This window comes from Pygocentrus nattereri, chromosome 4 (assembly GCF_015220715.1).
Source record: "Pygocentrus nattereri isolate fPygNat1 chromosome 4, fPygNat1.pri, whole genome shotgun sequence".
Taxonomy (NCBI): Eukaryota; Metazoa; Chordata; class Actinopteri; order Characiformes; family Serrasalmidae; genus Pygocentrus; species Pygocentrus nattereri.
In genome coordinates, this window is record NC_051214.1 from 41,556,973 (window position 1) to 41,582,862 (window position 25,890).

General features: G+C 38.4%; 1 protein-coding gene across 1 annotated transcript in view; it reads left to right on the forward strand.

The window, feature by feature from the left end:
- Positions 1 to 24,900, forward strand: part of slc35f1 (solute carrier family 35 member F1) — a 142,775-nt gene extending 117,875 nt beyond the window's left edge. Inside the window, exons 7-8 of the mRNA XM_017692524.2 lie at positions 8,325 to 8,479; positions 23,404 to 24,900. Coding sequence (XP_017548013.1) covers positions 8,325 to 8,479; positions 23,404 to 23,628 — 380 coding nt within the window. The 3' untranslated portion in view covers positions 23,629 to 24,900. The remainder of the gene's footprint in view (positions 1 to 8,324; positions 8,480 to 23,403) is intronic.
- The last annotated feature ends 990 nt before the right edge of the window (positions 24,901 to 25,890 follow it).

The window sequence follows — 25,890 nt, forward strand, 5'->3', positions numbered from 1 at the left end:
GTAAAGCCGCATTTACAGCTGCATACTACCATACTAAATGAAATGTTAAATCAGTTAAGCAATTGACTTATCATTAGTTTAGCATTAGTATAGCATGTGTAGCCTAATCCTTATGACATTTCCAATGAGAGACAACAATAATTGGTTAAATAAGTTCATGTGGCCAGCAAAAATGGACCAAAATGGAGTCAGACCATGACTGAATCATGCTGTTTACACTGAGTTAACTAGAACTCTGCCATTCCCATGATTATGCTGATTTCATCAGCGCTGAAATCAGTGATTATTATCTTATTTATCTGTACATTTATACCCCTTGCTGTAGTTTACCTAGTGAATGCATATACAGTGGTGCTTTAAAATTTGTGAGCTCTTTACAATTTTCCATATTTCTACATAAATTTGATCTACAAGTCCTAAAAATAGATAAAGAGAACTAAATGGAACAAATAAGCTAAAAATATTTATTAAGGAAAATGATCCAATATTACATATGTGTGAGTGGCAAACGTATGTGAACCTTTGGGATTAGCAGAAAATTTGAAGATGAAATTAGTGTCAGGTGCTTTCATTAAATGTGATGGTAATCAGGTATGAATGGGCACCCTGTTTGATTTAAAGTACAGGCATCAGTGTATCATGGCATTAACAAAGGAGATGTCTGAGGACCTCAGAAAAAGAGTTGTTAATGCTCATTAGGCTGGAAAAGGTTACAAGACCATTTCTAAAGAGTTTGGACTCCACAGTCAGACAGACTGTGTACAGATCATTGAGTACGCTCTCCAAAGGGGTTGACCAATAAAGATCACAACAAGAGCAATGTGTGTAATAGTCTGCGATGTCACCAAGGAACCCAGGGTATCTTCTAAGCACTTAAAGGCCTGTGTTAATGTTCATGAGTCCACCCACAGGAGAACACTGAACAACAAGAGTGTGCATGGCAGGGTTGCATGAGGAAGTTGCATGAAGAAGTTGCATGAAGGGGGCAGCCGTGGGCTGGAGGTTAGGGAACCAGGCCTGTGAGTGGAAGGTTGCCGGTTCGATCCCCTTGGCTGACAGTCCGTGACCGAAGTGCCCTTGAGCCCCCGGGCACCGTAGATAGGTGTGTGTGTGTGTGCGTGTGTGTGTGTGCGTGTGCGTGTGTGTGTGACTGCATGGATGGGTTTTTGCATGGATGGGTTCTAATTTCATAGTGTACAAACACAATAACCAGTGATTGTAAATTCTGAAAGATGCAGCTCTCCAAAAGAAATGGGCTAAAAATTCACCAAGCCGATGGGAAGGACTAATCAACAGCTACTGGAAACAGGGTCACACCAGATACTGAAAGCAGAGGTTCACATACTTTTGGCCCTCTAATACTTTGTCTCATTTGTTACATTTGGTTGTTTTATCTACTGTTAAGAAATGTATATATAAGTATAGAAAATTCTAAAGGATTCACAAACTTTCAAACATCACTGTAGACTGTAGACAGTCGGTCAGTAAATCTTCTAGTTTTTTTCTTCACCCAGCTTGCAGTTTCCTACACTTTCATCTGCTTCTGCAGTATTCAAGTTGTATATCAATATTAAGTTCTTTATTCAACTTTAATACAGACACAGTCCCTGTCTGACCTCTCCACCCACCCTCACTGCTCCATTTAAAATGTCAGTAAAATCATCTTGTGTCCTAACCGCCCCTGCACCACTCCTCTTCAGCTCCACACCGGAGTACAGCAGACAAGCCTGATAAATGTTGTTTGGCTGAGGCTCAGTATGGAGGTGGAGAAGCTGCCATCCAGCCCATATTTTCACTGTTTTTATGATGCCAAGCCTGAGTCTGCGCTCATCCCCGTGCTCCTGGCGTGTGCTGTTGGGCGGTTGAGCTGTGCCAAAGGCAGCATTTGGGCCGTGTCTCAGGGGATTCTGTCTTGTCACAGTGACATTAGTGAGTCTGTGGTCGCTTGAGGGGGCAAAGCGTCATTACCACTCACTGCCATCACAAACATAGCACCATGTGCTGGAAGAGTGGACGTCACCAGCCAAGAGCGTTCTGCCCTAGAAAATAACAGCAACTTGATCTTACAAAACATGGCTGTAATTGTTAGCCAAATGTTACGCTGCCAGTCAAAGGTTTGGGGGCACCTTGCCTTCTTTCAAAATGGACATTACCTACAAAGGTTTTATTGCCATAGAGCAACTATGTGCTGTTCATTTAACCATATATATCTATATGTTAATCTAAGATAAATATTGTAAGATATAAATATTTCAAGGTAAATAATGTGACAGTTTTCTTTTCCAAATTTTTGTTAAAAGCACATACTGAACATATAATATGATAAAATACACAGTTAACAATAATCAGCATAAACAAGTATTCCACCAAGAAATGTAGTTCCTTTAGAGTACAGTATTGAGGAGTGTTCGGTCATGCACTGCTGTATATTGTGGTCATTTCATGACTCTATCTAAACCTTCATAGCTAGCACACTACGTAGAGAGTACGGAGCCGTTTGGGATTCAGCCTGGGTTTGACGCTACTGCTGATTGAAACAGGAACATTTGAAGTGTGTAATCCATCCAAGAGACATTTTTAGACTTTTAAACTGCAGTTTTTCAGTGAATCATCCCGTAAGTGCTTCAATTTAATGCTGTGTTATTAATGATGGAGTTGTTTATTGTGTTTGCTGTCTTTTAGCCTGTTAGCGAGCTGATCAGCCCAGTTCTTGTGAAGAACATAAGTTGCCAGCCCCTCAGTTTAAACAAAAAACGGGTTCTTACTTCATGAGTATACTTGGTGGTCCATGCAAGCAGCATGAGAGTTAAGCATTATTCCATTAACAGCACAAGAGTTTTTCGTGCTGTGGTTTTTTCAGATTTTAGTACCTGAACTATACAACATATACATATAATATAAAATTGGCTGATTGCAATTATTGAGTATATTTATTTTCTACAGTTATTAACTTGTACAATCACGTTTACATGGCAAAAAACAGAATGTGAATTGCATGCAGCTCTATATGTTATGGTGAGGCAAATACATGCAGACAAAAAAAACTATTTATTGAGATACAGCACGGGGCAACAAAAAACAAACAACATCTGACTGACGCCTTTAGAGGGCAGTGGTGAGTAATATTTGTTTATTTGAGGTTGAGCTGTTCCTTTCGTCAACTGGGAGCAACTACATTGGCTATTCCATTAATTGGGCCACTTTAGACTCGTAGCATAATATCTGAATATACTGGACAAAAACAACTAAGTTGTTAGTCACAGTTATTTAATGTGGCAATTGATCATCAGTTAAGATTTCATGATAGTGACAGCCCTATCACAAGGGGATAAATTGTGTGAGCTTTGGTATATTCTTAGTACTTTTGTCAAATGTTTGTTCAGCTTTTTTTTGTGCAGCAGATTTTGCAAAGAAATATTGGAAAAAGACCCAGAATAGATGTTTTTTTATGTCTTTTTTTTCATGTCTTTTTTTTCATTGACCTTTCAAACTTTTCCCAGAAATGGCCTTAAATGAGTGTTTTGTATTTTGCATTTTCTCTCTTGCTTTTTACAATTCTTCTGTATGATCACAAGCTGATACAGTGTCAAAAATGTAGCCCGTTCAGTGCATTAGGATGTGCATTAGGACTAGAAAATGTACCTGTGTGCTTGAAGCAGCTTCTCAGTGGTGCTATTTAAGGTCAGACATTAGTGTTAGCTATTCAACTCATGTCTGCAACAGCTAGTCAGCTAGACAGTTATGAATTATTTAGCCAGTGGGAGTAACAGTGTCCTATAGAAGTCTGTTTCTGCCATTTGGGGAAAAAAAGAAAATAGGTCATATATGTCATAAAAAAAGAGAAGGTTTGTCATAATTATAACTTACTAGCTCATGATTTTGACTTAACATCTTATAATTCTGACTTAACATCTCATAATTTCGACTTAGTATCGCATCATATTGGGAGAGTTTTGCATTATTATGACTTAGGATCTCATATTACTTAGTGTCTTGTAATAATGACTTACTACCTCATAATAATAAGAAGAAATTGTTCTCATAATTGAGATGCTAAGTGGTTATTATGAGATGATAAATCTTAATTATGAGATACTAGGTTGTAATCATGAGATACTACGTTGAGATTGTGAGATTAATTATGAGAGCAAGTCATTAAGCCAGAACTATAAGAAACATTTCCATATTATGAGATCTCATTTTTATAAAATAAAAAGTCATGATTGAGATGCTAAAATAGGATCTCAATATACTGATATAGCAAGTCATACGTTTAATATTATAACACATAATTATGATAGTATCTCATTATTAGGTGAAAGGACATCATAATTATGAGAAATTCATTGTTATGCCTTACTTTAAGTGTTTGGGGAAAGCTGCTCCTTTCAGCTTGAGTTGGCTGGCGAGTCCTGAGCTACACTGAGACCAATTTTATGCAAAATGCAGTAAAATGCTCACAACAGACTCTTCAATTTTTTTAAGAACTTCTAAAAACGTATAGAATTTGTACCCCAAAACTGAACATCTGAAAACAGCTACGTGAGACAGAGTGCTGTCTGGGCAGACGAGTTGATTTAACAGTTCATGAATATGCATTATTAAGTAGGCTGTGGTTCTGTGTATTCAATTAGCGTAATGTGTGGCATCAAAGATTACTCAAATAAAGTGTCGTTTCTAAATAGTGGTGAAGGAGCAGTGTAACAATATTTTAAAACTACAACGTTCATCTTAGGAACTCTCATTGTACAATGAAAGTGCTAAAGTATCAGATAATCTTAGCCTTTTTTTCAGTGAGAAGCAGTAGTACTGTGCTTTAAAGTTATTGCAAAGTTATTTAAAGTTATTATGTCTTTCAGAGACATAAATTGCTTTACTTTTAAGATTCTCATTTGCTAAACTGTTGTATAATTTCTTCTTTCGATGCAAGTACAGATGAGCACTGTTAAACTTATCTGTCACAGTAAAAACTCTTCCTAATGGTGCCATAACCTAAATTATCATCTCTTCATGCCTAATAAAGTCTGGGTATGCAGTGGGAAAGTGCAGAGGAACGGTACCTGCGGGGAAAAGCCGAGGAAAGGGCAGGCCTGGCTTCAGGTCGTCTGGTGAAATGTTTACTTGCTAATGTGTCATATCTCAACCCTCACACAGCAGCTCTGAATCCCCTTGGGAGAGAAAACGATTTCACTGCCACATATCCTGATCAAAAGAGTTAACGCTGCTCTCAGAGACGATGCCCTGGAATGTGGCTAAATTTGTAGTCATTAGTGCCAACTAATTATAAAATTGTCCTGAATATTCATGATATTCAAATGTGTGTGCTGATGTCTCTTTAGCAGAGTCTTTAGAGCACAGTTAAAGCCTAGTCTGTGGACGCTCTACATCTGAAATTTCTTTTATGAAAAACTTGCGGCGGCTTGCCATTTTCTGGCGTGTTTCGACCGCTACACAAAATATACGAAGCATTTGAATAACTCATGAAGCCTTCTGCTCTGGGGCTCAGTAGTTGCGAGTCCCAGAATAAATGTGTGTAAGTGTGTGTGTCTGGGTGCGTGAGGTACAACCATGATGAGCTTCCAATACCCGCAACTATCTAAAGGCCACTGCACACGGCACGAAGTGCTATTACACTACATGGAATGTGTTGCAGTGGGAGCACCGATAATTGCTCAAGTTCATTTTTACAGTCTACTAATGTGCAGACTACTAATGAAATAACATTTTCAACATTATTTATCACGTTTAGTGTCAGATTACTAAATTTAGTAAGATTACTAAATCTTCACAGACTCACCGTTTTCACGCTGACAGATATGAGGTGAAAAAGACAAGGCTAATAACGTTGCCGAGGTAACAGACCATTAGCATTTGTCTTAAAGACTGAGGGCCAGATGTACATACAAGTGCAGCCTCAACACAGAATGTGCACAAATTACAATGCATTGCAAAAGTCTTTTCTGTAGAAACTACTGTGCATTCCTATTTTACTGTGGCAGTTAAATAGGGTGCAACAGAGGACAAATAGAATAGGATCTACTGTTAATCCAGCAGCTAAACGTGGACAGTAGAGGAGCATTTTGAAGAGATGTGGTGATACTTCACCTTAGCCTTCATCCTCCCAGATTGGTAGGGGGCAGAATTGGCCACATCATCTTGATACTTTGGGGTTTTCTAAGGGTACTAAATCTTCACAAGCAATTTCCAAAGAACATGTAGATCTGGTCTTGCAGTGTTAACGTATGCCTTATACTGATAGCTCAAATAAGGATTTCCTGTGGGCTCAATGCAATCCTAGATTTTGGTTGCTGAAAATGGCAATATGGCTGGCATTTTACAGCCAGTAGGTCGGCATATAGATGCAACTTGCACACCACAGTGTGCTGTCATAGTGTTGAGTGGTTCAGACTGTAAGACAACTTTATAGCAAATTTGATTTTCATTTGAGTGGTATCATATTCTCTTGTTTTTATTGTCGTTAAATGTCAAATATTGAAAAAAAAGTTGTCCCAGGACAACAAGAAGCCACAAAAGGGTTGCCAGTTGCCTAAAACAGGTTTCCAAGTGCGACCCTGTGGCTGTTAGTGTTGAAACCTGTATATTCTGCCCATCAAAAGTGCAGGGACATCTCTGGTTAAACATCTCTTGTCTCTTACAAACTTACTGATCTGGGAAAACTATAATAAGGCCTTTCAGGTATTCAAACCACCTTTGAACTTTAATATGTGTTTTTTTTATTATTATTTAGACAAAACCTCTTCTTCACACCACAAAAGAAAGGTAAATATACACAGAGGATGAGTACGTAGTTATGTTAACAAAACATTTGCTGATATCTTTTATATATTAGTAGAAAAATAACAGTGAAAATCAAACATTACTTGTGTTATTCCCAGACTTTTTATGAGCGAACGTCTGTCATTCTTGCTTTGAGCAACCCACGCTGCTGTATTGAGTAATGTCCATTTTACCCTCACCAGAAAACGACATCACCAAAACAACATTACAGTTAGAGTGTTTAGCCCAGGATGTAATTCTGTTGTTGAAACAACAAAGCGAGCACTAATTCAATATGATTCTGATTGCTTTTGCTGAAACTGTTGAATTGGGAAATGATTGTGATGGAATGCCGATTATTCTGGATTTTGCTGGATAAGTGCTGTTTCATTTTTTATTTTTTTTTCAAAACAAATGACTGTAATCTGTCTCCGGCTCTGTCGCATCTTCGTCTTTGGAAATAAAAGTCATGTCCTTTACAGATGCATTTTGAGATGAATGGCTTGAGAGCACAAGCAGCTAATTTTATTATTTGGTGACGCTCAATTCTATTACGGCTGTGCTAAATGAATGATGAACAAAACATCACTGCACAAAATGATCCCTCTGTCCTTCATGACGTCAGTGACATTTATATCTCATTATCTTACTAGTTACATTTCTGTGGCACTTCAGTTCAGTGTATAGATACCTGGCTCAGTATTTAACATTACCCCCCACCCCACCCCCCACCCCCACTGAAACACACAAGTGCTTTGAGTTTGTATGATCAGTTGCACATAAATAAAAACACATCTTTGCCAAAAAGAGGTAAACTGAAATTCAGCAGTTGTGTTGATGCTACATATCACTAGAAAAAGACTGCTAAGTGCTGAGCATTATAAAATAATTATAAATAAAAAGAAGAGCATTTGCAAATCAGATAAAGAAGCCGCAGGTGAACTAAGAACAACTGACTGACCTCCTCAACGTCACTGAATGTGTATGGGATTACATGAATCATGGGAAGCAGAAAATGTAAACCTGAACTTTGGAGGTCTGCAAAAATATCCCTGCAGATTGCTTTGAATAACTGTCACCTGAAAAAACAGCTGTGACACAGAGTGGACACACTAAATACTAAGACATTTTTGAAAATGTTTTCTGCTTTTTTTTCCCCTGATGCTTCTACACAGTACTTTGCCAAACAAATTTAGTTTGGTTTAAAATTGATTTGGCAACAAAATTGTTTTTGTTGAAAGTGCAGATTTCTTTCTGTTTTATATATATTTTATTGTACTTCTTTTATTGAATCTGATGAAACGTTTTTGCTACACATTCAGTTGGTTTTGCAAAAAGAATTAAATGATTAAACAAAAAAAGCATGGACAAAAGCTTCACAATCAAATGCAAAAGTAAAGATTTACATTGATAGGTAATTAATGTAATTGTGGAATTACACAACTTGACTCAAGGGTAAACAGTGATCTTCAGATTTGACCCTTGGTCAGTTTAATTGAGAATTATAAATAGCTGCAATTGACCATGTGTACTACGTTTGTCCTTAGGACTTCTGTATATCGGCTTCAGCGCCTGCATGTTCGGCCTGTACAGCTTCATGCCTGTGGTCATCAAAAGGACCAGCGCAACAGCGGTCAACCTCTCCCTGCTGACCGCTGATCTCTACAGCCTCTTCTGTGGTTTGTTCCTGTTCCAGTACAAGGTGAGTGTGATCTTTACGCTCCAACTGTCTCGCTCTGCCTGTGTATGCGTGTGTATGTGTGTGTTTTCAAAGCTTTGTGTCCTCACAAGTACAGTTATGCCCACTTCAGTTCTGTGCACATTCCCTACTTTCTTTGGAGTCTTTCTTTATTTTCTCTTGCTCTTGTTTGTATGCTGGTCTGTCTGCTCTGCTATCCAGCTATGCTGTTTGTGAAAACATAATAAAATGTTTGCTCATCCAGCGTTTCTTCTGAAATCAACAGTATTAGTAGGGAGTTTGTTTCTCCTTTGCTGCAGTAACAGTCTCCAATCTTCTGGGAAGGCTTTACACTAGATGTTGGAACATTGCTGTGAGGATTTGATAGATCTATCTATCTATCTATCTATCTATCTATCTGTCTATCTGTCTGTCTGTCTGTCTGTCTGTCTGTCTGTCTGTCTGTCTGTCTGTCCGTCCATCCATCCATCTGATTCATGTGCTCTTCAGGCTTTGAGCTCACAGGCTTTTGAGGATTGAGAAAGTGCAGGCTGATTACTAGCCGCTCAAGCCATTTCTCAGAGGATTTCAGAAGCACTTTCCTCTTTTTTGAGATGAGGCCACAGTGTGAATTCCTATCTCTGGACACCATCACTACTTCTGAAGCAGCCACACCAAAGCCATTTGTCATGCAGTATAACAAACTGAGTATTTTAATCTCTTTCTGGGCCCTCATATGCCCAGACATACAGATAGGGAAAAAAACTGAGAGATTAAGCAGCCTGTGTGATAATCTCTTTTATACACTCCTCATCTGCCAAGCTGTTCTGCAAACTTGTGAATCAGCATGCTGACCCAGAAAGGTTGCCTGTTTGCACAGATCAAAACTTTGTTTCAGTCAGAAAGTGATCCAGTACCACTGAATGTTTTATAGTCAATTGTGCTAATCAGCACTATTTGAGGTAGGATATTTAAAAATGTATCAAGGCGAATGACACGTGCCAGTCGATCCAGGTACCCTCAAAATGTTGCCACTGGACGCTAGGGCTGCACATTATATTGGTTGGCTTTCACATTAGCGTTATCGCAGAAAATGGCAATATGCAAATTAACCTGTTTAACAAATCAGTGTTTTTGTGCTGTGCAGCATCGTAACCAATCATAGTTCCACTGTGTTTCTTTAATCAACATAAAGCAGGACAGTCCTCAAGAGCATAATTGGACTCTCTCTGGGTGGGGAAGATGACCCTCCCTCTCCCTGTCACTCAGTCTGACGTTAACCAATGTGGGCATGTTACCTGATGCTTGAAAAAATGATGTTTCATGCAAGGCTGAAAGATGAATCATTTTTATATCAAAAGCACAATTTGAAAAAGTGCATTTTTTAAAACAAAAGTGTTGGATTTGTCATTATGAACTGTGTTGTTTTAACAAATTTTAAGATGAGAAATTTAAACCAATTACACTGGGCTTCTGTAGAAGAGTTAGACCAATCAGAAGCTAGGAAAAAAGTCTGAGTAACATAACAGTATAACCACAGTTAACTGGCAGTCTGGTATACTATGTTTAGTGTTCAAACCTTAAGCCAGAAAAAGTGGACATGCTGATCTGCTTGGGCCAAAAACAGACCTCATTTAATAGAAAATAATCCAATTTAAATCAGAATATTTATCAGTTATGGAGCCACAATGGTGACATCCTGTATGATTAAAAGTCATGCATGGCCACAACTTAGTAAAGCATGAGAACAAAATAATTAAATCATGGCCAATCATGGACTTAGTAAGGTGTGGGAATGAGATCCTAATGCATGACCTGGCTTAGTAAGACATGGGAACGAGATCCTAATGCATAGCCATGGCTTAGTAAGGCATGATCTCGTTACCACGCCTTAGTAAGTAGTTGCCACGACTTAATTATCTCATTCGCATGCCTTACTAAGTCATGACCACGCATTAGGATCTTGTTTTCATGTGTTAATAAAGCATGGCCATGCGTTATTTTTATTTATATTGGATGTCACCAGCAGCGCTCTGTAGACAGCAAAATTGCATTTAGACCCACAGCAGGGTTTGCCAGTCCTCTGTCCACTTCTAACTGAATGACCAGCAGTGGCTTTTAGAAATGACAGTCCTGAATAAAAGATGGCACAAATCTAACTATCCTGTCTTTGTATGGAAGGGATATCTTGCTTTAGTAGCTACATAAAGGCTTGTGATATAATCATCCCAGAGTTGATCAGAAGCTCAAAAAGATGAATCATGCCTGCAGTTGGATTAAAAGTTTTCCAGACATTCATGTACAATCTTATTAATTTTAGACTGACAGATTCTGCCACAAGTAAAGGTTGATAAATGAAGATTCAGTATCATATTTAATTATATTCATGTGCGTCCTTCTTAGAGAAAACCCTCATGCTTTGCTGTTTCAGGTAGAGATTTGCTGTGAGATGTTTTTGTTAAAAAGCGAAGAGATAAAGTATTCCTATCTGCTATACTGGTCTATGGCAGAGCTTCATGTAATTTATATGATGGAACTTTTGTGTGTTTATGACTAAACCCCTACATTGTGACTAGTGCATACAGACTAGGGATTATGTTTGTGCAACAAAGCCTGGCAGAATGCTTTTAATTCATTTCAATTCATAGAAGATTATCTACGGTCGGGCCAAGGACTGAATGTCAAAGCCATTCGCAATATGATTAGGCGCTCTCTCTGCCTCTCCACGTATTGCTGTGTGTTGTCGACCAGACGTCTCGGCTGCGCTCAAAAAAAACTGCTTGTGGCCTTTGAGTCTGGGCTGGGCTTTTGCAGTCAAGCATTTTTCACACACTTTGTCTTCTTTCTAGTTCATCTCTATGTGCTGAATACATATAGTCTTATATTTGCCAGGGACTAATATTTCTGATTGACCTTTTGTGCATTCCTGTGGTAAAGGACCTTCTGGGAGATGTGCTTTCATATTGCTTTTAGTAATCTGCAGCTAATTGGAGACAGATAGAGGAAAGATTGCTCAGAATTACACTGAAGTGAAGGCAGATTCCCACGACAGTCTGGAGCAGTCTAGACTCTGACAGAGCAAATTAAAAAAAGTCTAGCGAGCTCCGAGCAGTTTTACATAGAGCAGTGCTCTCAGCAAGTTTCCACATCTTGTTAAATCTTGTGCTACACTTTTCTCTACAGTTAAGATGTGAACTTATAAACAAAAAGTCCAGAAAACTTGAAACAGTACATGAAATGCAAACAGAAACAGAAAGCAGTCAATCTGCTTTTACTGTTATTGAAACAAAAACAGCACAAAGAAAACATAATTAATGTTTTGCCCTTTTGACGTCATTGATTTATGTCTAAAAAAAAAAAGTTGTAACAAGACCCGAAGCACTGTGGAATGTTTAAAACCATCTTAAACAGGTAGTGCAGCCATGTTTGGGTATTAAAGCAGCATGTAGGAAAAGTCTCGTTGTTTATGAGTAAGGCTGTGTCGAGGCTCACTACTTTGCCAAAAATAACAATGGGCCTCATTCACCAACATCTTCCTAAGTTTGCTCTTGAGAAAGGTCCAGAAAATGTCTTCGTCAGATTAAAGCGCAGAACTGTTCTCGTCCTTGTGCTCTAGCGTGTGTGTAGATTCTGTTTTTACCTAAGAGCAAAACCAAAATAAGAAAACATTGGTGAATGTCAGAATCCACATAAAAACGGCATTAATGGGTTTTAAGCAGAAATTTCTTCTTAAGGATTTTAGGTATTTCACCCTCTGTGTTGTATAGTGTTATCAATGCTGACCCAGGAAGGTGCACAGATAGGCACCGTTTCTTAACTTTGTTTTAGTGATTTAGTACCACTGAGCATTGTCCAGACCTTTGCGCTAATTAACATTATTTGAGGAAAGGTATTTCAAATTATATTTGATTCTGATTCTGATTCTGATTAATTGAGTGTGGGAACTCCGGGGGGATGAGGCTTCAGTGGCTTCATTGACATCTGCATGTATATTAATATTCATGTAACCCATGAGACTCTTCCTGGGCTTGGTTTGAAAAGTCTCCTGTTCGTTTATGAATTGATTGAAAATTTCATGCCGGTATCTGGTGTAAAAGCACACCTGGTGATTGATGGATGCAAATACTGTGGTCTGAATCAATGCCACAATGAGTGAGAAACTGGAGTGCGCTCATAAATATGCATTTATGTCTTGCACTGAAAAAAGCATGATGCTATCTAATGAGAAATGATGAGTTGGCCCTGGTGTGCTTATTGCTTCAGGTCCTAACGTGTGCTGGCTTTCATTTTGATGCGTGGCTCATTAGTTTTATAGCTGGTATGCATTGACGTCTGTGGCATTTTCTCAACCTCTGGACAATGGAGTGAGAAAAGCGAGAGATGCTGTATCAGCTATTTACCTACAGCAATCAAGGCCAAGCTAGGTGTTTGAAGTGCCTAGAACAGCCGATTATTGAAGATGTTTTTTTCTATTAATAGAACTAAAAGACTGACCTTTTCTTTTTGCCCATTCACAAAAGAACCCACGAGTGTTTTGTATCGTAGCAATTAGGAATATAGATCACTGAGCACAAAACATGCTTAGAACATTCTGTTAACAAGGCAACAGCCTTTATCATGCTTGTTTGGAGTGTTGGTGGCTAGTAAGGATCTTGTGAATGACTCTCTGACAGTAATAATTATACTGTGCAGTGAGAGCGAAATGAGCTAACTGCTGTTATTCTTTATCCACAGTGGGGTTTCAAGACTCTAAAGGACTTTAAATACAACACTGCTGGCCTCATTGTCTCTTAGTCACACTTCATTATTGTAAACAAAGATGACAGGAGGTTAACTTTTGGCATTTAAGAGTAACAGCTCTTTGAAACAGATTTATTTCCTAGAAGTATCTTTCCAATCTTTCAGGTGAATATTGTGAAAAGAAATGAAGAGATTGTATAGATACAGAGTAGTCTATACTCCATTATATAGGATATGCATGTGCACTTGTGCTAATTTCTTAGCTATTTGAGTGTTGTTGCATCATTATTCCATGCAAAAAGTTGAGTTGATTTCAGATTTGGCAGATTGTGGAGTTGCTGTTGTCTCTCAATGTGAAAAAAACTGAACAGAGACATTGAGCCAAAACATTAGGTGTGTCAGAAGCAACAGTTTGGTAAATCTGTATGATGTAAAAACATGAGCAATAGTATCAAGACACCTCTTCTAATTAGTGAATTCAGCTACTTACACACAAACATAGGCATATAACCCCAAGAAAAGCATTTCCAATAGAATGGTATGCTGTGCAGAAGCAGTACATGAGCCTAAGGTCACCATTCACTGAGCAAAGCATCGACTAGAAAGATATAAAGACCCCCAGCTTTTTAGGGGGGTGGGGTGGACTCCGTATAGGAAGTTGTCTTTTAGATTGATGGTTTGCTTGACAAGGATGAAGCCTAGTAAGACCACAGACGTTACCCTAAGACGCAAACCACTGCTAAGCCTTAAGAAATGTCAGGTTGCAGTTTTTTGCGAAGTGCATCAAAAAACTCACTCAGTTCTGAGCAAAGTCTTATTGACAGATAGTATGAAGAGTAATCTGGTACAGCGTGATGGAAAGAGAAGTAATTAAAAAAAGTAAATATCAAAGATTCAAAGCAGACCACTTCATCTATGAAGCAGGATGCCATGTAACGCTGTCAGTAAGACCGGTTCACTTGTTTTTATGGATTATTTGGCTGCCGTTTTCAGGAGCAGGATGAATTCTGAAGTGAACAGAACTATCTGTTCAGATCAAACCAGTTGCCTCAACATTCACTTGATGATGTTTCACCTTGTAACAGGACAGTGATCCTACAGAGTCCCAAGTACAAAAGTAGTTTATCTGGCCAAGTCAATCACTCAACCTGATCCCCATTGAGCATGCATTTCACTGAAGAGACAACTGAAGGCAAAACGTTCTCTAAAAAGACAGGAACTGAGAAGACCAACTTTATTGGACTGGCAGAGCATCATGGCAAATATATAGTATTTGGTGATATCTCAGGGGCAGGACCATGGGAGGGGCCACAAGGACACTGACCCTAGTGAAAATCTGAAAGGCCCAAAATGTGCTTGTCCTCTGGGTCCAAGGGGTCCAAGCACAATGTGCCTTATGGAGTCAGTATAGGCCTCTTAGCAAATAAGATACAAAGGATCGGTGGAATTTTTTGAATGCCTCTATTTATTATAATTGCAGAAGGCAAAACCTGACAAAAGCATTACAAATTGCCAAAGCATTACTATTTTTGATATGTTTTTGTTTGATATGTTTTCATTGTTGCTGAACTCAGTGAACTGTAAAATCACAAAAATCTTTCCTTGGGGTACCAAACCTCTAAAGCCCCCTACAGTGTGTTGGTTTCTGAATATGTTACCTTTTTCTCTGCTCACAAGTTTGCATGTCTGAATATGGTAGATTTTAGAAATGTTTGGCCTTGTGATTAGATATTTTATCATGTCTGCTGCTGAATGTAAAAGTAATTTATCGTATATAACTAGTGTTTCTGCTATATATATTGTCTCTGCTGCTTAAGATGCAATTACTAAAACTCTGCAGAGGGCTTTAAATTTAAAACAACGGCCCAGCCTACCACAGCTGTGGAAAAAAATACTAGACAAAATGCTGATATCTATCAGTAGAGTGGTTAATGCTTAATGAAGTGTTAGAGATATTATTGAGATTGAGAAATTATGGAGCTCTTGGAACTTAAAAGCATTTATTTGGACCCTGAACAGAAACTATACTCCCATTATGGCTCTACCCAACAAAAAAAATCATAGAATCGTCACTGTAATATCTGCAGCCTTCAGGCAGACATTGACTTCAAGGATCTGCATGTATTAACATGATAGTATTACCCAAAATATGTTAATTTATCCAATTATGTTTGGTCCCACTGTATGGAGGTTCTACATGGCTTACCCAGTACAGATGTAAATGCACCTTATCCTTACATTAACTTGTTCCTTTCAAATCATGAAATCATTTGTATCTCTATCACTTAAATACTGCATGTACACATTATTTCTCATGGTTTGAGCTCAGATCTTTTCTCAGGGCTTTAGTCAAAGTAGGTAGAAGTTGTGAGCAACCGAATGCAGTAAGGTACTGGATATAGTACAGGTGATCTACTTGCCTTCCCTCAGTGTGGGCCAGAGGAACTTCACAATTCAATTCATTTATTTTTAACTGCAGCAGGGAGCTTGGGTAAGCAGACATTTCAGTCCAAGCCTTCATTAACATGCAGCTATCTCTGGGATACCGTAATAACTCTTCAGCCTATAAAGAAACTATTTTGTTGAAAAATGACATGTAAGACACCCTGAATATTATGGTATGATTTATGTGCAGACATTTTTATGGGCTAGATTCATATCCATATGCCTTATTGAAAATGGTTACATGTCCATTCTCCTTAAGCTTTTTTTTTATTAGAAATAAGGGACACATTTTCTAAGGCTTGAAATAGCAGCCATTTTATCATAGTTATGCTGGAGTCTAGCACCAGTTGATAAATGTAAATTAGCATCCTGACACCTCAGCAGCTTAAGTGGAAAATATTCCTCTTCACTAGTTATTGCATTTTCACCATCTCATATATCTGCGCTGCTGCAAGGGCAGACGGTCCAGGCCTGTTTCCATGTGTGTTAATGAAAGGTTTGACAGAACTATCTGCCTAATTTGTTTCCTGTGGCCTGCATTGATATGACTCTCAGTGTTTACTTCAGGGGAAGTTAAATTGAATCCCAGCAGGCAAGATATTGCTGTGTTGTGGTTGTTAGAATTATTGCTCTAAGCACAGCAATTCTTTTCCGCAACAGCATTTAATTTGCAGCGTTTGAGAATAATCCATGTTAACCTGCTGCAATCTCTTTATATCCTGATTTATTTATTCATTCATTCATACAATTAATTAATTAATTAATAACTATGACTGTGTACAGAGTCACTGGAATTAGTAGTCTACATACAGATGGAAACCTTAATTCTGTGCAGAACTGCAACAGGACTAAGGCTGTTTTATCATCTTGTGAAAACCATGTCTTTTCCATGTGATAAACCAAGGCAGTCGCACTAGTTTTAGGACTAGTGAGCCCTCTCTGACGACCTTTGCCGCTTGTTTAATTGTTATTGTACACTTGTACTTGCATTTGCCCTTGCTGCGTTCCCTGTGCTCACAGCTAGTGGGTATTTCCATGTCATTTTTGTCATGAAAGAACCATAATAAACATATCTGAGGCAGTTTCTTATTGGCTCTAGTGTAACACAGAAGCTTTTAATGGGAATAAAATTGACTTTATGCTTTTATAATTTTCTAAAAACACAAGTTTAGAAGTTAGCTCGCTTAATCTTACAGGCATGCTAGTTACATTAGCTAGTAACCTCACAGCTCCATATGGTTTAAATTTGCCTTCCCGCTCGAAAAATGTAAACTATATCCAATCAAATGTCTTCCCTACAAATCATCACAGTCAACAGAGAATATATAAAAACTGATATTTCCATTATTAAGTTAAATAGTCATGGGTTAGAAGAAGAAAAACAGAACCAAGGTTTCCCCTCTTTACCTTCAGGGAAAATTATATTTAACTTGCCATTTGTGATGAAGGCCAGTTCACTTTTTGCCTGTTTGGCTAAAGGCATTGTTGCAGTTGCAGCATTTGTATACAGTTAAAATTTGCTCACAGTAAATGTCTGCTTGCAAGTTTGCTTAACAGCATCCTTTTCATTTCAAAGGGGAGCTGTGTCGCATCATGCAGTGCATTGTTTGCAGTGCAGCAATATTTGCTTTGCCACATGGCAGATACAGTACGCATCCACTTACAACATTGCCTCACCGTGTCATTCTGTTGCAATATGTGGTGCGTGATTTGTGGCAAAGGACAGTTGCCACTTGCAACTTCACATCTCCGTTTCCTACAAATTTCAGTTGTGAGTTCTGCCACCACCAGTCATGCACTGTGTGAAACTGATGTATGATGTGGTCCAAAAATTCCCCTGTCTCTTGGGGCACAAGTGACATACTGTCTGTACTTGGGCACTTCCTTCATTTGATTTGCACTGTTAAAGTCTCCCAGAATGATGAGCAGTAAGTCCGAGTTCTGTATTTCATTACTACTACTTTCATTATCTGATTGGCCAGCAGTTTCTGTACATCTGTTCTTGCACTCCTAGTGCAACATAGATACCGACCAAAATGAAAGAAGAGAACTCTCTGGGAGAGTAGAACAGATTGTGCTTGATGAAAAGTGACTCTAGATGAGGAGTGCACGATTTTAACAGTGATCTGACGTCTTTACAGCAGGGTTTGTTGACATTGAAGTAGATTTCTCCTCCCTTGGTTTTGCCTGTGAGCTCTATGTCTCTGTTTTGTGCAGCTGGAAGCTGGGTGACCCTGCAGGGTGCTGTCCAGGGCCAGATCAGAAGCCAGGTCTCTGCAAAGCAGAGGGCAGATGCAGTTGAAAAGTCCTTGTTGATTTTGATGAGCAGAAGTAGTTCTTTCATTTTGTTGCGTAGAGTTCACAAACTGAAGAGGAAAAAAGATGGTCTCATAAAGATGGCCACATCGTCTCAGGTGAATGAGCACCTGCCTGTCTGCCTCTCTGCCGCCTCCTTGCCAGGTTGAGCAGAGCGAGCACACCTGTTGTGAGGATTTCAAATGATGCTGAAGGTTTTTTTTGGATAAACAGAATACTATCAGGTGAAATGCAGTCCCTGAAGATCAGTAACTGTTTGACAGTTCAGTAGACAACATTAACAGACTAAAACAAACAGAAAACATGGGAGACACGTGCCAATCTAAGTTCTTCGGCTTTATTAAAGTACTATTAACACCAATATTAAAAATGCATGGTTATTGAGCTTTCTGACTACAGTGTTGTCCACCTCATCATACAGGCACAAATTTAAAAGTAACAAGCCTGTCGTCACAACAGTGAAGAGGTGGACCAGTGAAAAACTACAGTTCTGCTTTTTGAAGAGGCAACAGATTAGACAATAGATTGATTTGATTTTCAAAAACATCTTCAGCAAATCACTGAAACTTTCCTCTGTACACACATGCTGCAACATATCTACAACCAGTCCCTCAAAAAAGTAATTCTACAGGACTAAATGACTACAGGCCAGTGGCCCTGACCTCTGTAGTCATGAAGGTCTTTGAATCGTCCTATCTTGTTGTCTCAGTTTAAGATCTGACAGGTCAAAATAAGAACAACTTACAGAAGAAAATCCTATCTAGAAATTTTTCTTACAGCATCTGATCTCAAGTAAGGCAATCTTAAACTACTTGATCGAAGTTGATAATCAACCATCATGCCTGTTACCAAGCAACTGGAGATCTGCACACAGCTGAAATCAACATGTAATCAAGATGTTATGAATGAAAGTTGGTTAGCAAGACAGCCACAATTATGAATGTAAAAAAGTTAAAAACAAAACTAAAGTGCGATAAACTGGAAATTACAAATATCAGTCTCACTGCTTGCCCATTTCGTTTTTTCCCAAATGCTTTAGCTGGTGTATGAGCCACGTTATGTTGTTCCTCATAACAAACAACCACATGTTCAAAAGTCTCCTCTTTATTCACCACTAACACTGCAATATTTTGATTGGCGAATTTTCATCAACAAATAAAGGTATATTATACTTCACTGCCTGTCACTGCATAAAATGGTAGAAACAGGGCTCCCGAGTGGCGCAACTGTCTAAGCGTTGGCCCTATCATCAGGAGATCACGAGTTCGAAACCTGGTGATACTACAGCACAATTGGCCTCACTCTCGCTGGGTAGGTAAGATGGCCCCCCTGCTCCTCCCATCACTTAACACGATACTAGTCAGCGCAGGCGTCTGTTAACTGATGTAACAGATCTGGTGGTTGGCTCTTTCCTCCGGGCGCATTGCCTGAGTGGCAGTTCGAAAAGAAGCGGTGGCTGGTTTCACAAGTCTCGGAGGAAGCCTGTGCTCACACTTCAAACTTAGACTGAACTTGACAAACCTCCCTTACTGGAGGTACTTATTACTCCTCTGTAACATAACAACTGTACAAATATATATATATTTATTTGTGTGTATATATATATATATATATATATATATATATATATATATATATACACATCATTCTGGAATATTCTATGTATAATATTTACGTATCTGCTCAGACCTATGAGGCCTATATATACCTAGGGCACCATGCCCTAGGGGGCAACTAGCACATCACTTTTTTGCATTTATTTTAAGAATGATGGGATTGAGGCATTTCTTTAACTATATTACATAAAATCCATTTCATCAGAGAACTGGGTGGCAAATCAGCGGTGGTGCTAACATAAATCCAGGTGTCACTGGCATAACAATGAGAAGTAACACCATGCTGGCCAGTGATTTGAAGTGGGGGTGTTCTATCTTCAGGCACAGGCTGCCCCTCCATTGTGTTTGATGGGTAATGCACTGACACTAGGAGTGCAGCCCCAGAGTGAGTGAGCAACACAGTTATTTCAGCTGCTGTCATGGAGCTGTGCCACAGCTGCATGTCCTCCGAGTGCACGGCAGAATATCAGCATCTCACCACTACAGACAGACAGAGAGAACCAAGAGGGAGCAGGCATAAATGCACATTCACATGCCTGCACATGGGGGGTTGAAACCTGATAGTATTTCACAACAGATCAGCCATTGTTCTTGTCAAATTCCTCATTTAGCATTGGTTTATGATGTTATGACAAGGAATATGTCTTGGTAAGTGCACACATGTATAACATGTAACATATTGAAAAAAAACAAACAAACATACAGACTACTAACAAATATTTCTCTAGGGGATAAATAAAATAAAAATGACAATAAACAGAAGAGCCAGTGTTACAAGAGCTAAAGAGATGCATAAATGTCTGTACGTATACAGTTATATATATACATGTGTGTGTATTATTAGTTATTACTGAACCTTCACAATTAATCCGTAATCTTGGTGTATTATTTGACCATTTGCTTACTTCATTTAGCTCAGCTATTTTAGAGCTCCAGAGCTTGTTTTGTGTTCATTACGATATTTTTGTGCTTCATTCATGGCCTATTTTTGATGCTCTTTAAGGCGACCTTGAGCTTTGGAAAAATAAGATGTATATTATTATTATTATTATTGGCCACAGGACTCCAGAGACAGGTGAAATGCCTTGTGCAGAAACTATCTGTGTATACTCATTGGCTATTTTATCAGGTACACCTGTATATTTAATAAAATGAAGAAATGATCGACGACTGCAGTGGTCCAATAATGGCCGCTTTTGCACAGATGCATGGTGTAGAGGGGTGCTGATTAACCGTGGAACAACAGATGGGCGACAATCAGTAGTTATACACCTACAAAGTAAACTTAAAAGGCAGGTGTATCTGATAAACCAGATATCCAGTGTATATGGATATTCACTGATCCAGCTTCTCTCGGGGAATAAAAATAACAGAAGCCAAGACAAACAGGTTTTTGAAGTTCCCCTGGCCTGGTACATATATTGTAATTATTTAGTATTTACATGGACTTGCTGCCTAAAGGATGTGCTGTTTTCTTTTTTCTATTTCTTTGAGAGAAGCATAAACTTTCTTCTTCCATGTCTTGCTGGCATAAATATTTAAATATTCATCATTGTGATCAGATCCCAGTAATTATTTTCAGTTTGCTTTAGTCGAACGTGGTTTGAGTTTGAAACAGGTTTGTCCCTCCAGACTGATGAAATGGCTTCATGGCCTCATTACACCAACTAATTCCCAGAAATGGTGTTATAGTCATGTCTTGGGGATTCCATTTCTGAATGCCACGTGTCCATTCTCTAGAGAGCACAATATGTGACCCTAAAGTGACCTACTTCTAGCTCTTCACTTGAAATAGAACTGACATCTACATCAGCTGTCACTGGGCTACGTAGGACAGAACCTAGTTGAAAAATGCTGGAGTCACACCGTTTCCACTCCCAGGCTATTGTTTTAGAAGTGTTTTTAATGACACAATTTACTGAGGCCCAGTTCACACCTGGCATTAAGTGGGTAGAACTGTGTACAGATGTGCATTTATGAGCTCCTGGTGGTGTGGATTTTTTTTTTTTTTTCTTATTTTTAAATGACACCCACAAAAGCAACTTTTGTGCCTCCTGCTGGAGAAATTTCAGCCAGCCAATCATGAGCAGTGAGTTTGGACTGACTGAGTGGGGGAATTTGCTCTACTGTATCCCATCATAATCCATTGTTTAACCGTAAAAAGGGGATAAAATAATACCCGCGTTAATATTATTTAGCAACCTCTCTAGTTTCTTACCCAGCATCACCATCGCGTTACTTGTCAATCAAGATACATTGACCAAAGGGGTCAGGAATGTGTATGACTACATATTTGTAGTGCAGTGAGTTGTAAGAAATTGCCAAATAAGGGGTCAGATACACGTATGACTATATAATACTTGTAATGTAGTGACACGTAAGCAATCGCCCAACAAGGGGACAGATATGATCACATAAAATTTGTAATGTAGTGAGACATAAGCAGATTTGTGTACTTTCTTTCTTGGTCTCCCCTTCTGCTTTTTGTTTGTTACATCCTACAAGGATTCTGCAACTTTGCTGCTTAACTGTGCCGAGTCTGGGAGCAGCACTGCATTGCCAACCGAAATACCCAGTTAGTCCTGGGATTTCAACCTATAACCTTCCATGTGAATGCCAAGTGTAAACATCTTGCGAACATGTGAACAGATCACTTGAGACAGATGTTATTACCAGGTGTAAGTGGGTCTTTGTGATGAATTTGCCTTGTTACAGATGAATTTGGTTCTTCTAAAATGTTCTAATTTATACTTTTAAAGGAATAGTTCAGTGAAAATTATTCATTTACAGTACCCCAGGAGTAATTGATGTCATGACATGTTTATTGTCCAATGTTTATTAGCTACAAAGCTAACATTCGTAACAAACGCTAGAAGTGAATTTGCCATAAAATAAAAATTTCAAACCTCCTTTTTACATAATTAAACAGTTAAAGTGTAAAGTCATTCAGAGTAGTTTGGTGTGAAATGCTCTGTTCTAGAGAAACTCAGAATATTTCTCAGTAATGGTGTTAATAACCAGGCGTTGGCATCTTAAAAGCTCCATCACAGAAAGTTCTAACATTAAATGGTTAGAAATACTCAGTCTGATTATTCTCATCTATTAATGGTGGAGGCATACATTAAGGGGGTTCTAAGGCAAAAACAAACAAACAGATTTTCAGATTTACCACTGTTTTACCATCATCAATATTCCATATAAAGACACATGTAGATTCACTGGTAGTTTTGGATAATAAATATAATGACTATATTTGTGTAAAAGACATGGTTCAAGCAAACCATGGTTCCTATCAGCGCCACTGTAAAGAAATCTACGATGTCTCTAGTCTCTACGATGAACCATTTCACACCAAACCACTCCGAATGATTTTGTTTACATCTCAATCAGTGGAATTCCCCTTTAAGTATCTCTCAAACGTCCAGGTCTTTATTAAGGTCATGCAGACTTGATGTGGTTCAGGACAAAGTATGACTTATTGTAAACTATAAAAATGACCAAGTTATCTGTGTAACTGAATGATAGAGGCAGCTATTTTAGACAATTCATGTTGTCTGAATTCTTACTTCCAGCTTCCCCTCGCATGCACACACGTCACGCAGGCAAATGTACAGCATTATTGTCGAGTTCAAAAGTAGTCTGTAGCCTACAGCACAACACCTGTCTAACCTGTAGTGTTCAGCCACAGAGTGAAGTTTTGTTCATTTTTATTGTTCACAGTAAGTCATATTCTTCTGCAAGTCTGCATGACCATACTGTATTCTAATGCATAGATGGCTGATGTTTCCATATATTTGTGTTAAACTCACAAGTTTGTTTCTCTCTGTTTAGTTTTCTGGGCTCTACCTGCTGTCCTTCTTCATCATTCTGCTCGGGCTGGTGCTCTACTCCTCATCATCTACCTACGTAGCGCAGGATCCTCGCGTCTACAAACAGTTCCGCAACGCAGGAAACGCTGTTCCAGACATGCCGAATGTGGGGCCCTTGGAGCCCTCAGTGACCTACAGCAGCCTGGGCCAGGAGATAGAGGACGAGCCTCGTGTTCGAGTGGCTTGAAGGGACGGAGCTTTACCAATTCAATCATCCACTGCCCCTCCCACAGTCTGTAGAAAATGAATGATGATAATCACTGAATGATGTATATAACCACGTAGCAAACAAGTACACTGTGATCACAAACTGTGACTAGGTAGCAGTGATCAATGACTTTCTCAGATCCACATATAGACATGACCCCACCTCATTCCCCCCAACCCCCTCGCAACAGTTTAAGTGTTTAGAAGGATTTGTGCTGACTGTTTGTGCAAAAGCGCCATTGTGATTGTTTTATTTTCTTATATGAGCACAAAAGATTCAATGTACTTGAGATTTTTACATGGATTTTCTTGCTACTCTCATGAATAGTTTTTGCCTCTGACTTGTTTCTCTCAATCTTGGTCTTCTGGAAAACAGCAATTCTGAGTTATGATCAGTTACATATTGATTTGTCAAGAGCCAGTGCCTTGCCATGTATAGCTATTGTTGGTTAAATAGATCACTTTTACACCAAGTGTTGTCAAGAGGATATCTGTGCTAAAACAAATGGATATGTTAGAGATGGCCCGATACCACTCGGATACCACCGAGACCGATATTGAAACCTTGAGTATCGGCCAATATCGATCCAATATTTCTTCTTTAAAAACTACTAAAATTTGCAATTTTTTAATTGAAGCACTTCACTTAAAGCTGCACTATGTAAGATTTCTGGTTAAAATTGAAAGGTGTAGCATTACTCAATTGGAGAAAAAAAACACATTAAATATCGTGTCTGTCCGCTGCTGCGAGTCGCCTTGTCAAGCGCATCTAAAGCGCATTTTAGAGCATCTAAAGGAGACCACCATGCTGTTTGCTGTTTCAGCCTAGATTTGTTACAGGATTGGATTGAATTCAATATTTCTTTTTTCCCTCCAATATCCTGTCCTGCATTTTCTGCTGATATCAGCCCAGTGTTGCAGATCGGTGCCAGCTCTAGATATTATTCCTCTGAAGAACAAAATGAAGACACACAAAACATGAGACTCTTACATCAGTTATATTTTAGCCATTTAACTGTTTCTCCTTGGTTGTTATCCTTTTAAGTAAGCAAAATGAATGTCTTAGGTTGGTTTTGTTTTCTTTTAATTCAGTCAAGAAAATATACAACACTTTGTGTTAATTATTAAATGTGTACTAGCAATTGATTGTAAAATTGTAAAAAAAAAAAGAAAAAAAGAAAAAGAAAGACAAGAAAAGAAAAAATAACTTTAATGAACTTGTCTTTCCCAAGTTTTGTTTAGGTTGTTTCATGGCTGATCATCAGCAGCATCATAGTCCTAAGTATTGTCACATTTGGATAAATTTATGTATAAAGTTATTTTGAACAGATCCTCTAAAAAATGTTGTTTGACTTTTTTATTTGTCATTTAAATATTGGATTCTTACTGTGTCTGAGTTGTCGCTTTAAATAAAGTATCTTTGTCTTAAAGCTGAAAATGATTGAATGTGTAAGATACCACTGCAACATTGCTATTGTTACTATTCCTCTTTTGGTCAGTCTAAGAGTTCAGTATATAGATGCTTAGGTGGACTCTTACTTTACAAAACTCTAGTATGACATATCATCCATACTGTAAACCTATGAACACTGATCATAAACCTATTATGAAAATCACAAAGCCATCTCAGATGACAGAATAATAATAGTCTATAACAGACTAACAATGCTTTTAAAGAACAAGTCCAAGGAGTTTCCTTCTTGATAATATGATCTCCAAAGCCTTTTGCTGTAGGTCAGGTGCAAAATGATCTTGTACCATTGGTCTCTTGTGGAGACCTAGAAACATTACAGTAACATCAAGCACTCATTTTGTAAATTATAGATACATATTTCTAAATCAATGTATTAACCAAAAGTATTTGTACAAAATCATTGTTTACCTTTTATTTTCATAGCTAAAAAACTGCTCTAAAGGTTCCAGCTTGTTTCCTGTGTTCCTCTGACTGAGAGAAAGTGGATCATGCACGGAAGCCAATAACTATGTTTTTGGGTCTTCCTATAAAAGAATGACGCATTACTCCATATTTAATAGTAAATTAGAGTTCCTAAAAGTAATTTTACTGCCCTGAATAGTGTATATGAACTCACTGTCCACTGCAACTTACTTGAGAAGCATTCATTTAACAAAATAAAATTTTTTAAAACATAAAAATGACCAATAGCATATGTTGGTAAAAAAAATGTACTATGCCTGTTCATTCATTAAGGAGGTAAATCCATCACTGCTGTGGTAAAGAAAC